Here is a 19,023-nt window from a genome sequence, read left to right on the forward strand (position 1 = left end):
AGTTGAACGCCACATTCTGATGCTCAACGCTACGTCAGTGAAACTGAATAACTGAACACTGCAGAGGGCTTGAAAGTTCAGGGAGCTGGCTGTTTACGGTTGCTTGTATGTTTATAATACTGTACTTTATGGAGTTTGGCCAGAGTCGATAAGCCTTAAACTGTTACAATATAAAAGTCTGGTGTGGAGGGGGAAGTGTGCAGGTGGGTCAGAATGGATCAATCAATCAGAGCGGTGTGTTTGAGAGAAGGAATCCTATGTAAGCATGTGGTAGCTTATATGTTTGCAAAGTTGTGTTTTGAAGACACCATACATGAAGGCTATACACACATTAAACCCCTTCTTGTCTGCCATGTCTACACAAGTCAAGTCTGGTTGTTCCAATGATGACTCCGTCCTTCCTCCCCACACAAAATATAACATTATGGCATGAATGCATCTTTATCTCATTTGCACTCCAAGTTCTTTTCAAAAGTTTTAAAAGCGTTATTCGCTGCATGCTAGAAACAGAACTATATGTGTTCACGCCACCACGCAAAAATAAGTTTTTAAAGATAAATAGTGTTTCAGCAAGCATTTCAGAAAGGCGGGCCACAGTTTCAGTCTGACATAAGGACAGCCTTATAGAATAGAAATTAATACCTGGTCGTAAGTTGTCATTAGTTGTCTGATAAAGACTGCTTGGCGAGACCTCAAATAAATCACTTGGGCTTCTGCCTGCATTTTCAGTCATCCCATGTGGTCTTGATTAAACTTCCGAGGACCACCTGCTCGGTATTAATTCCCTAAAACAAAACTTAAAGACCGACCCCGGGTATAAAAGGCTCTTCACCTGTCACTGATCCAGTGCTCAACTGATATCATTGCTCCCAGGACCTCCAACGGTCAAGATTAAAATATCCCACATAACTTTGGCATCAGGCCTCAGAATTTCCTGGAAACTGTCAGTCAAATCTATGAATGCCTCAGCAACAACATTCTCAAAGTTCAAGTCCTATCTCCCAGCCAATAAAGAGAAATTAGAAGATTTCAGGGCCTGCCCCTCTATTTTTTGAATATGATTGGCACTATGGAGGCGGGGCAAGTAGATAGCCAGAACGAATCAGGGGCAATGTCAGTATGATGCAGCCTGGCTAGGTAACATCAGAGGGAAAGCTATATAGGCCACATGCTGTGAGCACTCAAGTTTATCACTGCATATGTCAAGTGCAATTAGTTTATTGAAGCATAGGTTTGGCCGGGTATTATAGTCTGGTAGAATTAGAATTCTCTGAATAAAATATTGAAATATTGCAGGATTAGGTTTACATGTAGATTTATTTTCAAATATTACTGCACACCAAAATAGTATATCGTACATTTTATTTCAACAATGCAGGAGAAAAAGCATTTTCTAAATATCAGATAATGAAGGATATATATTACCTCAGACATTGAATTGTTTGTTGTGTTTCATTCGACTTTATCAATCAAAGCACAATTTATAGTTTCCCTTGGTTTCTTCCAGACAAGGTTAATCCACAAATAACACATTGATTTATACTAGTATTCCTAAAATCCGGCAGGTCTATAGGCCTTCATTGAGTAATTTGGATTGTGAGTCATGCATAAATTTAGGTTTGCTCACATGTTCTTAGCTTTTCATTTCATAAATATTTCTTTGTTTGCTAATGAGTAACTGCATGATCACTTTGAATATTAGGTGGCAAAAGAAAACTTGAAATGATTTCAAAAAATGTCTCTTTTAAATTCTTTTTTCTCAAACATCCCAAATTGGAGTACATAAACCCGAAATCTAATTTTGGTAAAGCACCAAGATATGGAACTGAAGCAACCTCTTGAGATTGTTTACACTCATCACACTTCAGTTGTCAAGCCACATTAGCCTTATCTTGCCAGCATGGGGCCAGAGCTCAGGCAGCCTGCATCTCGCAAATGTGGGCAGGCCATAGGTAAATTGCTCTCCACCCGGTGTTTGGTATCTGGAAAAGGTCGGTCTTTAAGACAAGGAGCAAGAAACATGTTCAAGCACTCTGGTTAACTTTAAAGTTTTCTGACGTTACAATGTGAACTACAGCCATGTTGTTGTTGAGCAGAATCCCAAGAGTGGCCAACTGTGGGTCTTGATGAAAGTGAAACTTCTTGACCTTGAAAGTTTAATCCTGTGCTAAATGCGATGTACATTTACCTGCCTTACTCAGTAGTTGAATGTATCTTCTAGAAGTTTTTCTCAAGCACCTGCCACGATCTTATTTCAGGACGAGATCAAGAAACGAACATGTTTGATTGGAAAATATTTTCTTTCAAGGTGAATCATTGAATGAATCAGTAAAGGATTGCCATCACAGCTGCAGTCAGCTTGCCTGCTCAATAGGTCAATGAAGTACAATGAAGGTTCTTCTGGAATTGCATGTGCTCTGATGTGACAGTGTGTATCACTGCGGTTTGCAGCTCAATGCCAAATCTAAGCCGACCATGAGGATGCCAAGGTCCAGCCAATTGCTAGGATATGGCTTATATACGGGACTGATACCGAGTTCATCTGAGCCGGATGACAGCGCTCGTAGTGCAGAAAAACAAAGCATTTTCTTGTCCAATAAATTTTTGAAGACGTGACAAATCATGTGCTGGGTGACATCATGAGTTGCACTATGTCAGACATGCCATGATCAAGGGCTGACTTGTCAGATGACACTCATGTTTTATTAAAGGGGTACACGGTGTTTGTGTATATGTGAACCATCACAGCAAAACCAGGTGCATGTCGCTCTGAGCTTGGCAGGTTGAGACAGACTGTTTGTCCATTTCTCTGTTGTCTGCCTTTTGTGAAATATGAGCACATCAATTTCTTCCATTATCTCCTGGTGTCATTTAGGTTCATCTTCTGAAAGACAAGGGCAATGGTTTTGCTGTGACAGCCGTCACATAATATATTCATTGTAGTCACTGATGGCTCACGAAAAGAGCAAGTCACAGTGCCATAGTGCATTCGCTGAAACTTAGTATTCATTGTATGCTGCACAAAACGGCATTCTTGAAATTCATTATTGGTTAAGTTGAAATTTTCAAATTTGAGTTCAATTTTCAAATTTTGGAAAATGAATGGCGAAGGCCTACCCATGAGCACTCTTCTAAGAAGCAATGTTCAAAATTTGTACTTCTTTATTAACTTGATCAGGATGAATTTCCTTGGTTCAGATGGTCTGAAACATTACAGAAGGATACAAACTGCTTTGATGTGCATCCTTTGCTGTTTCATCTGCGTTCAACTCCAGGTAGGCAACAGTCAGGGGTAGAGGTAGATGGTGCATTTCTCAGGTGTTCCCCCATAAACAGTCCACCCAGCATCCATTAGATCTGAAGCAAGCCGGATTCTGTTTCCACCACAACATCCATGGCATTCTGCCACCAGAATCAACAAACCAAGAAGCTAGAATTTTGTATGAAATGGGTGAAGTGCCTGTGATGTATCTCGCCGGCATGGTAGTGTTTTGATCATAAGATCTACACTGCATGAAATCTTGCAGTAGGGCCTGAAAACTGGAGTAACTGTTTATTCAAGACATACTGGAGCAGAAAGTCTGTCTTTGATATCACAGTTATCTTTTTAAAAGAATTGCCAAGCTACTTTTTAGCTCACCTCTTAGCAGAGGTGAGCTTATCCCATACCGTGGCGTCCGTCGTCCGTCGTCGTCGTCGTCGTCGTCGTCGTCCGTCGTCGTCCGTCGTCCGTTAGCAGGGCACGTTTCGTAACTGTTAGAGCTATTGAGTTGAAACTTGGTACACATGTACCCTTATGTAATGACACCTTGGTGACCAAGTTTCGGTCCGATTCGTTTCATGGTTTGGCCACCAGGGGGCCAAACGTTAAAAGTGAAAATATGCAATATCTCCCTTAATAGTAGTCGGGAAATTTTGAAAAAAATATGGTAGGTACTTCTAGCAAAGGTGCATCATATATCCTCCGGGTTTTTGATTTGACCTCCTTTTCAAGGTCACAGAGGTCAAATGGTGTAAATTGGCCGTTAGGATGTAACGATGGCACGTTTCTAAACTGCAATGACTATTGATACCAAATTTGGTACACATTTACCCCTTAGTCAGGTGATCTCAGGGACTGAAGTTTGGTCCAATATGATTCACCACTTGACCACCAGGGGGCAAAATCCAAAAACCTTAAAAATGTGATTATTCCTTAACTTCTTGCCCGATTGCCACCAATTTGATATCATGGGTACATCTAACCACCATACAGTATATGTCACACAGGTTTTTAATTTGACCTTCTTGTCAAGGTCACAGAGGTCAAATGGCGTAAATTCGCTGTCAGGCCGTAACTATGGCACGTTTCTTAACTGCAATGACTATTGATCACAAATTAAGTACACATGTACCCCTTGGTCAGGTGATCTCAGGTACCGAAGTTTGGTGCGATCTGATTTGCCGTTTGGCCTCCAGGGAGGGGGCCAAATCCTAAATACTTCAAAATGCCATTATTCCTAGTAATGACTTGCCCGATTGGCACCAATTTTATATCATAGGTACATCTAATTCTAACAACCATTCAATGTGTCACCCGGGTCTTCTTTGATTTGACCTACTTTTCAAGGTCACAGAGGTCGAATGTACTGTAAATTGGCCATTTTGGGGAAATTGTAATTGCTTGGACCTACATCAAACCTAACACTACATGACACAATACAATGCTCTTTATCCATCTTTCCTCCACATGAGGTGAGCACAATGGCCCTGGCCATTTCATTGAGACATTCTTGTCTTGTATCAAGCTAACCAAAAATATTAAAATGCAGATGGTCAACCAATGCAGCAGGCAAGATGATTCTTTGCAAAGCTTTATATCCAGGCATTATTGATATTGTCCCCCAACAGAAAAATAAATAAGAGTAAAACAAGCCATGCAGCATAACCTTGCAGAAGATAACTTCGCAAAGAACTTGAAAAAATGTCCCAATGACACAGAAGTCCATGTCAACCAAAGCTGAACCGTATACAGTTGTGCTTTACTCACTTAATGCATGAAGTTTTGCCTATAGATGTTGGAATATTACCATTTCCTTCAATTCTTTCATGAGATAACACAACTTTTGTACGACTGACTTTAGGCTGAAACATCCGCCCCATCAACGAAGGCGCTCTTTTGAGAAAAACTAAATTAAAATGGCAAATAAAGCAACATTAATGTTTGTGCGATTGGTCACCAGATTAATGCGACCATTAGACAATATATTACCCTATGACACGGCGCTCGTGTGAGTCAACGCTCAGGAAATGACTCCTAATACTGATAATACGGTCGTTTGAACCGCCCCAAAGCACTTCATAAAAAATGTATGAGCAAGGAAAACACTGCAAGATTTTCTTTGTGTTAGAGCCGACAATGTATCACTCGAAACTTCATCACAATTCCCCAGTCCTTCATCACTATTTCCAAACAGGGACTACCTTTAAGATGGTTTTTTTCTGTTTCCAATCGTCTGTGCTTGCTGTTTATAATATCTCCAGAGTAGGGGATGTACACACTTACGGAAGAATCAAGAAGCCTCATTTTTAACCTAGTGGTTAACGCTGCTGACTACCACGCAATAGGGCAAAGGTTCGAAAATGGGGGAACCCAGGATTGTATTTCTGGATGAACCAGTGCACTTTCACTCTCACAGTCCTTTGATTGGGACTTAACACTGAAGTTTCTTGTATCTGGTGTCTAAATCAAGGCGAACTTTAGACCAAGTAAAAAAAAACATGAGCAGCTTGCTGTAGACTCAGCCGAAGACCTTGTCACACGGCCAATAAACCCAACTGGCACCTTACCATAGTAATTAGTGCACGTAAAAGACACCTTTCCACCTTGGAGGAATACTCCCATGAGAATAAGACACCAAGTGCAGAGCGAACTCCGAAGAAGGAGAAGGAAAGAATCATCTAAGTGTATTTTGGATGGTTTCTTGGTGTGTTCATCATGATGTAGTACTTGATGTATTCCACATATTGTAAATTCTGCTCTGGAAGTCACCAACCACAACAACCCAACATTGAAAATCATCATAGAGGTGAACAGAAATGACAACTTTGTTGTCACCACTCATATCAAAAGCTTGTACCATAACCATAACAGAAAGCAGATCAAATAGTTTATTTTGTGAAAAACTATGCACAGTGTGCAAAGTATTATTTCGTTGCCATGGCAATGCTTGTTATGCCTGAAGTTAATGGCATTGTTCAAATAAGAGAGAGTGTTACTCAGAGCACTTCATGCAGAATCATCATTTGTTGTTGAAAAAGAGACTTCAGGGAGCAACAAATAATGCAGTTTGCATGATATTGACAATGCATGTGTCAGCTCCTCTTAATCAACCGGAATAATAGTATTTGTCACTTAGCACACTTTTAAAAAGAATCTAAAACGAACTTGGTAGGAGCAATACATTGCCCTTACCGCGCCTCAGTCGGTATCAAAGTATCATCAAGTCATACACAAGTTTCTGAATGGCCCCCATTGCCCACATGTTCATCAGACCAAGTCTAGCGCTGTGCTTTATGAACAGGAAATGAGAAAGTTCATTTTCACAGCCAGAGTAAATGCAAAAAGTTGGCCAATAGGTTCTTCTTGCGCAATCCCCCTTTAAGTCAAGTGTAACATGTTCAAATGCTGCAATTTTTTAGTCTCTGTGGAATATCACATTAAGGAAACCTGTTGCAAAAACACTCATAAATGGGGAGTTCTTTAAACAGCGAGAATACGTTTTGAGGACACCAGACGTTGGCCGAGTAGTCAACTTTTTTTGTATCCCATACACAGCATTACAATTTCAGGCTATGTTGTATATCAAACTCGCTAAATCACTAAAGCGTCTGGTGGAGGAAATTCTCTAGTATTTGTTACATACATGTAACATACAATCATTCATAGCACTGGCTAGATTCCTTTGTCACATCATGGCAGGGCTGTTTTGAGCTCAGCCCTCACCCCTCACATGAGCATGGGGAGGATATGAAACCAGCATACAGTGTCATTACCACTGAAACATGTCCTGTCCTGTCCCTCTTTGCAGCGGTATATGTGCATGTACGAGGGCTCGAGATAACCCCCGAAAGTGTCTTTTGAAGCATGGAACTTGGCCCAGGACCCTCAATTTTAAAACTCTTAACTTAGAAATATGTTACAGGACTCCTGAGTTTTGTCAAGACTTAAGTTTGACTCCCGAGTTAGAAAGTCTAGTTTGAGCCCTGAGCACTAACCATGAATCAGCAGTGCATGTACCCAATGTGCAGGCTTGCGGGAACAAGCACCTGAATATTGCAATTACAATGGAACCTCCCTTAGTGGATACCCCTATATTAAGGACACTGGTTTTGTTCCCAAATTGGTTGTTTCCATTCAATTTGACCTCTCTAATCAGGACACCTCTCTAATAAGGACACCACTTGTCAGTCCCAAGGATGTCCTCAATAGAGAGGTTCTACAGTACTTGCTGCCCAAACACTCACGATGTGGGAGACGTTGGTGCACATTATGCTCCCATTGGCTACATCTAGCTAGCATCCCTATACACCTCTTGGCAGCTTCTCTAACGTTCCCTGATAAATATGTTTACCTCTGAACAATTCCAATCACCGTGCTCAGTTAATGTCGGCAGATTTATCAATATCGAGAACAAATTCCTGAGATTACTTTGTTGAGGGTAGAGTGATATCTTGATTGATTGGGTGGCGGTGAGACCGAAATGATTGACTCCACTGCAAACTATAAAGATGGACTGAAGGCTGTAGTCTTGCTGAGATGCAGTCTCTTCCTGTTGCAGAGAAGGCTTCTATCTACATTAACCCTTGCTATACAGTCAGCAGGCAGCCTCTGTGTATATTTGACCAAGATAAATGATGGTCGTTGGTTTGTCATAAAACCTTTTTGGCAGCTGGACTTAATTTTTTTTCCTCCCTGCATTTTCCTCTTTGCGCAAAGCCAGGTTTGGTTGTGGTTTTCGTTTTAGGGCAAATGTTCTCTAATCACCGCCGTCATAGCTCTCGGTCTTGCATGATCTTACAACACAACCCATGTATGAAGCAGGATGACTTTCCACACCAAATCACAAAATGTTTACACATCTTTCTCTCAATTTTGTTCTTTTGAAATGTAAATAAAACATTGGCAACAAGAGATTTTCGACCCCTTAGGATAGGGACAGACCTCAACAAAAGACCACAAACCTCTTGGAATGTTCCAATCTCAGGTGTTCTTAAGAGAATTTTCCCTTTTGTGCGGTGCTGTTTTATGTTCTGTAGTTTCACAAATAGCAGACGTTATTTTGTTTTTATTTGTGAAACGTGTGAAAACGTGAATTGTACTTGTTAGAAGTCATATTTGCTTGAAAAGTGGCTTTCCACCTGACTAGGTGACTTATTTGTTTGTTGTCACGTAACTTAAAAGTAATCCGGGTATCATAAATTGTGAAATGTTCATGGAGCCAAAGATTCTCGGTATTTCTGCATTCACTGCCAAAATGACCAAAAAATCCTCTCCACCCTCTTTACCCACGAGTATAAATGGGTACCAGTCCTTATTGGAAAGTTAACCTATGAAAGACCAGCATCCCGTGGAAGGGAGCAATAATCGTAGTCCCTAAATGCTATCAAGTCTTGTATAAGCATCATTTCGGCGCCAGATAGAGGCGAAATCCTTGTGAAACGTAAAACATATGGGTGGGTTTCAATCCATATGCGGGAATAGATGTTGGTCCCAGAAATGTAGAGTAATGTTTCTCCAATCGCTCACATGTTGCATATAAATTATTGTCATTAAAATAGCTGGCACTTCAGGTTGCAGAACTGAAAATCTTACCTTTGCATGTCTCTTTCGTTACAGGCCCAGCCATCCCGATGGACCCTCAGGAAAGCGCACAAGCTGTTTTCCCCTCCATGGCACGAGCTCTCCAGAAGTATCTCCGCATCACCCGCCAGCAGCCTCGCTACACCATGGAGTCGATCATGAACCATCTGGCGGTGTGTATATGTCACGACATGGGGCCAAAGGCTTTCTTAGAGAAGTACTTGACCCAAGGCCCAATTATTCAAAACGAAAGGGAATATCGTAAAACACAACCGTGGGTGTTGATTTGTGACCAGCTATTAAGCAGAGCAGTCGAACATGGCACAATATTCAATCTAAGACAAGGTGAAGTGTCGCTGTTGTGTAGCATTCGCAAAATACCGCATTTTTCAGTGACTGAGGAAGTTATTAACCCTAAGACAAATAAGTTTGTCTTGAAATTGCAGTCGGAAACGTCAGTGTAGAAGTGGATGTGTTCTTGCTGGATGCTTGTTGTGTTTCTATCCAAGTTGGGCCTATAATCATGTATCTATGGATTATGTAGGGCTACGTATCATTTTGCTTCTTGGATTGAAAAACAATTTAGTTTGACTGAAAATGTGTTAGCCAATCAACTGCTGATGTTTGACTCTGTGGTGACATAGGGAGCGAATCAGGATTAAGGATATATTCAAACGGACTAACCAGAATCTCTGTTGACTTGAGGTAGCAAATCAGGATTCAGGAGTTTATTGATATGGACCAATCAGAATCTCTGGATTACCCATGTCAACCTATCACTAATCAGGATTTAAAATTTAGCCATGGATCATGCTGCCAATCACAAGGATTGTTTGTGTATATGAGGTTCGTCATGTGGCCACCAGGGGGCTCTTTGCTTGGAGACCAGACTAAGGTGTATACTCTTTAACTGTCATGCCATTTGTATACTATTTTGTAATTAACTTTTGCTAATTTTCTTTATATGGCCTCGGAGAGGTTTGCTACGCTATTATTTCTACTTTAATACTCTACAGACTGTCCCGAAAAAAGTGTCACTGTAAGGCAGATCAGTTTACTGTTTTTAAGTTTATTCCAGATAGGCCTGATTATTGAATATTTGGGCAGTAGACTGTGTTCAACGTGTTGTAGTATTGAACAACGTTCCAGAAGACTCAAGAAAAACACTGAAATGCTCAGGCTTTTCCTGTTCTTTTTTAAATGTGACTCTCTTTTGGGACATTCTGTACATAATTTGAACAGTATATCTTGAGTGCCTTGTTTCTTGCACAACACTGTTACATGTTCTAGTTCAAGAACGTTTCATAGCCCAAATTACAGCCCAAATCACAATTGACATCCCATAAATCGCGTCGTTGACACGCTACCCAGCGCATCAATCGCGCGTAATATATGAGAAACATAGAGAGAAAGCGTGTCACTGGTGCGCCATTGGCGCGGAACTCACACGTAAGTTGCACGTCACTGACGCGAAGCAGGACTGGTGTCAATTGTGACTTGGACTGTATTCTGCTTTCAAACATTACTGAGTCGTCTCTAAGTACTGATTGTCTTGAAGGATGTGAAACTTCTCTCCAAAGGTGTTGTTAAACATATGATTGCCTGTCAAATTCATTACCAAAAAGAGTAAGCAATATTGTGAGGCTTGGCTTGAAGTAGAATACCCTATTCCCACATACACAGCTGACTGGATATTTACATACATTTGTAGCCCAAGCATTTTGCAATGGTACATGGGGAACACAAACATTGGTACAGAACACCCTTAGAAAAGAGCTTTGGACTCTGTATGTCCAATGGATATCTTTATCTACAAAATGATGTCATTCGGACGTCACGCAAAACTTATAATTCTCCGCATATGACGCTCAACAGAGGATGGTGTGATGTAACAATATCAACATCGCGCGATCGTTGTTGGTTTCACTTAGATAGGAGGAGTTTTTCTCGACTATCTCGTGACTTGCATGATATTTCAGAATAAAACTTGGATACGGTAATGTCACAAAAGCAGTAGTTCATCATCGGTTGGCATCAGTATGTTATCGAGAGAAATCTCAACAGGAGGACGGTTTTTTTCACAAATTTTCTTAATGAAAACCATGTTGAAGAGATATAAGAGTGCATGCGCAAGATGTTTCCGAATTGGCCGTGACATCATCAGGTGTCCATCTGTAGTGGACGATAGTGTACTTAGGACCATTTTATAGAATAAACCGTGTCTTCACCTTCAACAGACAAGTGGAGCCACCTTTTAGCAGTGTGGTGTCGTGTCCCCTATTTCAATTTTAACCAATGCGACATTTTGATGTGATACATTGATTTCGACAACAGGCCTAAAAACCTTATTCGTGCAAACCTATTCCTTTGATTCGTACAAAGATCCAGCTTACCATCTCGTGTCGGCGCTACCTCTGAGATTATACCCCAGGGTGAGTCACCACCTTCTCAGCTCAGAACCTCTATTGATCGAAATGCAACTCAGCCTCTGATACAATTGTGAACGTAACAAGCGTGCCAGCACTTCAATGTCAATATGCAGCCTGTCCATGTTTGACTTAAACAAAACAGAAGTACTCGTGCGAGAGCCTTCTGTGCAGTTTCATATCATGTACAAGATACTTGATACAATTTCTTAATTATTCCTGCCGTAAATTATGCCTCCTTATGAATTTCTTGTTGGGGATATCCCATTTCTCGAGCGATGTTAATGGCTTGTATATCTGATATCATCGTGGAGATGACATGCTTCTAAAGCGGTTCACGATTGATACGAGATTATGAGCGATGTCTTTGCCAGTCCTTAACCCATCCTGATTCATGCAGAAGCATATGACAGTATGACGGTACCATAATTTATCTACATTAATGGTACATGACATGACCTCTTCATATGATTCATCATCTGATGAAATAAGATTTACCATGGTTCCAACAGGAGAGACAACTCCATGTTGTCATGTCTTGTGCACATCGATGCTTCCACACTTCGACTTAAAGAATTGGAGCAATTGTTGCAGATTCAAGATGTAACTTGATGCCTAATTGGAGGTTACGACATTACATACAGCCTGATAATGCAAAAAAGGGAGGCTCTGCAAGTGCTACTACAAAACAGTATGTATACATGTGCACACAGCTGATCTGACAACTTCCATTTTGTCTATGGGCGAACTTTATCTTGTCTGGAAGCCCTCGGCCATTTCTATCAATTATACCAGCAGTGTATGACTGGTATAGATACTGTGCTGGATGTACAGAGGAACCTTAGCGGACACCTCTCTATTAAGGACACCTGTTTTGGTCTCAAAGGGGTTGTTTCCATTCAATCTAACATCTTTAATCAGGACACCTCTCTATTAAGGACAGCAGTTGTCAGTCATGTGGGTATCCTTAATAGAGAGGTTTTATTGTACTCATTTTGGCCTGGGACAACATCCTATTTCCAGGATTGGTGTGTAAAAAGTTGACACTTGTCATAAGACTACAAGAGGAATCCAGTGGGTTTATAGCAAATTTAATTTCCAGACCGTCCAAAACAAATTACGTTGCCATGGAAACAACATAATCCAATCACTGTGCAACAGGGATATCGCAAGATTCCTAGCTTATCTCTGGTCTCATTCGTAACTGTCAAGCAAACACACATTAATTAGGGCAAATAAGATTAATTGTTTGAAGATCGTTAGCGACTTAACGAACCCTGAGTTTATGTAACGAAGTGTCATTAATTACTACTGGATTAACGAGATGAAAATTTCAACATTTCGGGCGTATTTCCCCAAGATTGATAATGGTTGAAGAAAATGTTGATCATGCATGATGATTCAGAATTGGCTTAGAAACTCCACAGATTATGAAATGTGGTTTGCCCCTTTGCTGGGGTGCAAATGGAAGAGTTTGAGAAAACGTTTCAAAATGTTAGTTTGTAAAACACTATTTTATGAAAGCAGGCGCTCAGTCTATCAATTGAGATCAGCGTCCACATTTAAACAACCTGTTCTGACATACCTGATGTTTTGCCCTTAGATTCCAAAGGTGAACAAAGTTTTAAACAAATCTCAAGCTGAAAAGATGTCTAATAATCATCTGCAATATAACTTTTCTGATGATTTGAAACAAATTTGACAAAAAAACATATTACTGTAATAAATTTGAAATCCGTATAGCTTTGTCAGTTTTAAAGAAAATGTTAAAAAGCATGATGGTCTATAATTTCAAGAGACATTGGGCTGTGATATGTGGCACATATTGATGACAACATATTCCAGTGGTCGTCGGTGATTTCAAAGCGAAATATTTGGCATTCAAGTGGCACAACGGCCGATGAGATTATTCAGGATGTTGGACTTGTTAATTCGGTCGCCACGGCAACCAAAGGAGATAACTTGCGAGATGAATATCTCAAATGGTTAATCTTCCTGCTTTGGCGTACTAGACACCGCTGAGTTGTATGGGAGGTGACGGGAAAAGATGAAGTGATGGTAAATCTCCTCAGATGTCCTTCGTCTTATAGTAGAGTGATAAGGACACTTGACAAATTACCTGAAGTTAATAACAGGTTCAAGGACCTTGTTGAAATTTTGATAAAAAATAAAAGATGGAAAAATTATGTAGAAAAATTATTCACATTTTTAGACTTGCCTCAAGAAACCTTATACAGTAGAACCTCTCTATTGAGGACACCCAGTACTATCCTTAATAGAGACGTGTCCTGATTGAAGAGGTCAAATTGAATGGAAACGACCAATTTAAGACAAAAACTGGTGTCCGCTATGGGAGGTTCCCCTTCAACAACACAATAAATGAGTTTTAGAACAGAGAGTCCTGCGATTAAGGGGTGAATCTTTGTAATCCAAGTCACCATTGATTGTGATTTGGTTGAAGAATTCTCACTGTGTCTGGGGTCCCCTTCACACCATTTGTTTAGTATTTGTTCGTAAGAGTCCCAAGCAAAAGGAACAAAACCTGAGAACAACACACGGAAAAAAATCAAGGGTAAAGGAGCTCAATAAGCGAGAGGCAAGCGACACCACCTAAGACACAACAATCATACAATCCTTAGTAATATAATATCAGCATCTTAGGTATATATTTGAATGGTACAAAGATGACACATCTTTTTCAACAGGATCTCGTTTGTCGTAACCTGTTGTTATCCCTCGTGGATTTTGCCGCTCCAATCTTTTTGCACCATTGTTAAGAAATTTGTATCGCATTTCTTGCTACCTGTGACAATGAGTATTATCTGTATGATGTTGGATTATTTCTTAGAATACTTTTGTAAGATATTATCGTGATCTGGGATCAGGATTTCTTACGAAAGTATCTATGACTTTGAGAGATTGATGATTAGAGAGGTTCAACAGGCCAAGGTCAAGTCGCAATAACCCTTTCTTAACCAAGACAGATTTGATCATGGAAATGATTGCCACAGGCATGCATTGGGAGAACTAAAATTCTGCCAAACCTCACAATATTGTTCTGATGTTTGATATCATTTGACAAGTTTGTTATACCAATATATCTCGGGTGTAACAATCTAACATGTTGAGACGAGTCGGTAATCCCAACCTTTTGCCAAGTAAGTGTCACAATTGGGTGCAGTATTCTGATTGGTTATTGAGATTTCGTCATTGATCAATCAGATTGATGCCTTCTTGGGCCTGGTTTAGAATGCTACCTTTCTCCTGTTAGTATTCAAGTCACCCTAGAAAGTATGTGTACCATCTCACTGCCTGCTTGGATGTCGAGCAAAAAATGCTTTCTGCAAACTCAACAGTTAGATGGAAACAGTGGGAAAAAGAAACAAAGAACATTGTACTTCACCCAACGATTGTCTATACAGATATATCAAATCAAACCTTGAAGGACTGTAAATCAGGAGATGTTTGCTTGCCTTTCATTTTAATGTCAACTGATTGTCGTGAAAATATAATGGTCTTAAAAAATCTAATTGAATTACTGTTAATACAGAGTTGCCAAAATTCTACATTGTATAAGGTGTATGCTAAAGTTGCAATTAACAAGAAGATGAAATGGAATATTTCCTGGTTTACAGTAGTAATTTGCTTTTAGTGATACAGTCCAAATCACAAATAACAACCTGTAAATCGCGTCATTGACGGTATGCAAGCATTTCTTCTCTCCCCTCAACTTGTGTACATAGCTCATCCGATGTTGTCCGCCGTCTGTTTTGCTGCAGTTTTTGTACAAATGTTTGCCATCGATGTGAGAAGTTTAAGGATGGCTGGTTCTGCAAATTATCATTCTGTCTTGTCTGAGATGAGAGCAGCTAGCACTCTCAGTTTTCGTCTGTGTTGGACCAAAAAAAAACCTGTGGTGCCTTCCCAATGCGAGGCTGGTTAAGTTTAGATGAAAACCTACATAATTTTGGGTGAATCCAAAATCGATGTCCTGCTGGTCTCAGTTAGATTTTACTGCCTGAACATTAAAACTGCAGGGGCTATTTTAAAAAACTTTTGTCTTGGGGGGAGCAGAACACCAGTTTTTGCCCAAATTCTGCCTAAAACACTCGTTTTTCGGGGATTTCTGGGCGGCCATAGCCCTCTTCCCCGCTCAATACTGCTCTCATCTCAGTCACAAGACATCCCATGTAGCTGATGTTCTAGTGTATCTAACTGTTCATGTAAAATAAAGATATACCTATATTTAATCACAAGATGTCTATATTTTTGAAGACGTTAAAATCATCAATGTGGATGGATTATTTCAAAGGAATTTAACACTTTCTTGTTAATCACATGTAAGAGACTTGCTAGATATCTTTCCGGGGAATGTTTTTAGGAAGTAATCAACACTTCAAAGACACCCTTAACCAATCACAGAACAGGAATGTTAAAATCTTTAAAAAATCGTTTTTGGGGACCTGTCCAAGGTTGGGCCAAGAAAGACATTTCATGTGCCATCTCTCATTCCGTCTCTTTTAGACTCCTTGTTGGAAACATGAATTTGGTTAGTGTCTTGAGATACAGTAGAAATTCTCTATTAAGGACACACTTGGGATTAACAACTACTGTCCTTGATAGAGAGGCGTCATGATTGGAGAGGTCAAATTCAATGGAAACAACCAATTTGGGACCAAAACTAGTGTCCTTAATAGAGAGGTTGTCCTTGATAGAGAGGTGTCCGCTATGGGAGGTTCCACTGTATTTAGCAAGACAATTTAGAAAGACACATGACCCAATGCATGGATACTATTAAAATTACTTGTATCCATTTTACATTAGCAGAGAAGTATCTTTGAGTCCAAGCTGCCTGGAAGTGGAGCCCTGTTGGTGGCAAACTCACACACTCAGCCAGAAGGTGCAGTCATACAGAGAACAATTTCAGGTGAAGTGTCTCGGCAGACAAAACTGTTTGTGTCATATCCATCTCAACTTGCTTTGAAACAGGATTGTTTGTCTTGTCTCTGATGTTTATGTTGAAAGTTGGCGTTCTCTCCATCGTTCTGATGTGAACTGGGGTAGGTTTTTACCCAACTTTCAATCCAAAATAATGTCAACCAAAAGTTCAATATCCTTAAATTGATCTCAGGTTAAGACAGTTGGATCTCAGATTGAGATATCTGGATCAGACAACTGGAGCTCAATTTGAGACAACTGGAACTCTGATTGAGACAACTGGAACTCCAATAGAGACAGCTGGATCTCAGATTGAGACAACTGTTATCTTAGATTGAGACAACTGTTATCTCAGATTGAGACAACTGTATTTCAGATTGAGGCTAGTGTATCTCAGATCGAGACAAATAGTCCAAATCTGTGTCAAGTTCAGACAATGAGATTTCTTTCTGTGTACCTGCCAATCACTTCGAAATCGATCCCTTCTATGTTGAAATATTTCTAGCATGTCTCTAACCGTGAATGATGATTATGCATTTCGTCTCGATTATGCCAGATATCACTAACAGATACTGCTTCTTGGGGACTACACCAGAATATTTTGGTGATTTTATGCAATTTATTCAGCTTTGGTAACGTAATTCTATTAATTTCATAAAGTTAACTTTGGCTTTAGAATAAAGATGAGTTATAGACAATGAAATATTAGTCAAGACTTGACATTTGTGTTCACCTTATTAAAGTAGTTTTAGCTATGCTGTAGACCGGTATGTTCACGACTGTCTGGTTTTAATAGTTATCACAAATTGGGAGGCGAACATCCACATTTGTTTGCAAAGATATTGACTTCAATGCAAAACCATTACATTTTGGTAGAAAGCCCATTTCGTCTACCATGAATGGAAATGAGCATGTTATCCGTGAACTTCAGTTTTGCAAACATTTCACAGTCTACATTACCTGGTAGGCAACTAATTGCTAAGGCTAATTGCTGGAAGGGTACAAGATAGAGTTTATAAAAGTGTTGATGCAGTCAGTGTATGGTAAAATGGGATGAGCATGTGGATCATTCAATAGTGCTTCATTCCAGAATCTGTGAAGGTCACATGCCATCTTGAGTTCTGAACACTTTCATTGAGATCTGCCTTGGATATTTATGCTGATCCATGGCGTTGTACGTCGTAATCCCTCAAATAGGAAAGGAGGAGACTTTAGGATTGACGATAAGTCGGCATGTGGATATTTGGACATATTGTTTCCCTATACCCCATAAAGAAAAAGGAAAAAATCCATCATTTGTTGCCGTTTTGAAGGACTTTCAAAGCTGCCTGTAGGTTTGATCCAGTGGTTCCCCTACCCATTGAGAAAAGAGCCACCTGGACAGAAAAAAAATCTACTGGCAATGCCCGCTTGAATATGAAACACAGATTTTGGAATCCGTAGGTTCATGCAGGCATTTATTTCCCACTCCCCATGAGAAAAAAAGGTCTTGTTCCAGCGAAAAAAGTTCCTATTGATCATTTCATGCCCTCTTGAGCAGTGTGTTTGATGAGCGGCCTAACTGATGAGAAGTGTTACCTAATCCACTAACACCGTATCAAAATAGGAAGAGGCTAGCCCGTCAAATAATGTCAGCACCCAAGTGGAAATAAACACTTCTTTGTGGGCAGTGGCAGAGAAAATTTATGACCATTCGGAAGAATGAACCACTTTTTCATCGACCCCAGGCTTCGGTAAAAATAGGGGGATGGTTTGATTTTTTCTTTGGGAGAGCCGACCGCTTGATGCAACATTCCTTTGGATGTTTCGGCTGAATTGTCACCAGCGTGGAGGTCTCTAATTAAAACATTTGCCTTGTTAGAGTTAGATTATTAGTCGTTAGACTGGAGGCAGCATTCCTGGTTGGTGATCAGCGAATGCTCTTGGAGAAGGTTACAAACCTGACCGCTATCCTCGACCTTTCCTTATTTCATAGTTTTCATTGATTCACAAGTCTGAAGTTAAAAGTTGACACTGTCATACTGATCTAGTTTCGCCATGATGTTATTGAATCATGGAGAAACCAGATCAGTATGTTCAAAGCCATGCAGCTGAAACTCAAGTGCAGTGCACATTATCTATTCGATAATTTTACCCCAGAGCATTATTCACAAACAAATGTATGCAGTTGCAGTTGATGTAAGTGCTTTGAGACCGCTGGTCCATATAAAGTGATGTATAAAAGCAAAATTGCATCTGCATCAATGATAATGTCTTTTCCTCTTGAGTTGCAAATTCACTCAAAAGAATTTTCAATTATAAGAGGGACTTGGAACAGAATGAAGAAAAAACTAAAAATTGAATGAGGCTTTACATAACCACACAACAGATGAATGCACACTTGTCCTATACTAAAATCTGAAGCAACCTACAGTCTCTGTCACAATAGACATGCCCTTATTCGTATGTTTTATGAAAAATGTGCATGCAACCTTGGCGGCAGTTACGCGAATGCTGACTATAATCTACTTAAAGTGATACAATGGTGTGATTTACAACTTTGCGGAAATACGTCTGTTTTTAATTGTTGATCACAAATGTAAAGCTCAAATTTTCCATTTTTGATTAGATTTATTATAAAATCGCTGAATGTAAACCACCGCGACCGCAAAAATGTTCATGTTGTGACGTCATCAACGAAAACGGCATCGAAGCGAGCTGTCCGGGCGGGATTAAACCATTAATTTCTAGAAAATGTGCATTTCAATTCGAAAACCTTACCGATTTATGAGAAAGTGACGTAGCCATTTGTCAAAAACAGCTAAAACATTATATGGT

At 39.9% G+C, this 19,023-nt stretch overlaps 1 protein-coding gene across 2 annotated transcripts in view; it reads left to right on the forward strand.

The window, feature by feature from the left end:
- The window catches only part of LOC135502007 (vang-like protein 2), a 48,639-nt gene extending 33,121 nt beyond the window's left edge, over positions 1-15,518 (forward strand). For both annotated transcript variants that reach the window (XM_064794437.1, XM_064794435.1), the window contains exon 3: positions 8,879-15,518. In XM_064794437.1, coding sequence (XP_064650507.1) covers positions 8,879-9,306 — 428 coding nt within the window. In that variant the 3' untranslated portion in view covers positions 9,307-15,518. The remainder of the gene's footprint in view (positions 1-8,878) is intronic.
- Positions 15,519-19,023: the final 3,505 nt, after the last annotated feature.

Source organism: Lineus longissimus, chromosome 18, assembly GCF_910592395.1.
Source record: "Lineus longissimus chromosome 18, tnLinLong1.2, whole genome shotgun sequence".
In the NCBI taxonomy this organism is placed as follows: domain Eukaryota; kingdom Metazoa; phylum Nemertea; class Pilidiophora; order Heteronemertea; family Lineidae; genus Lineus; species Lineus longissimus.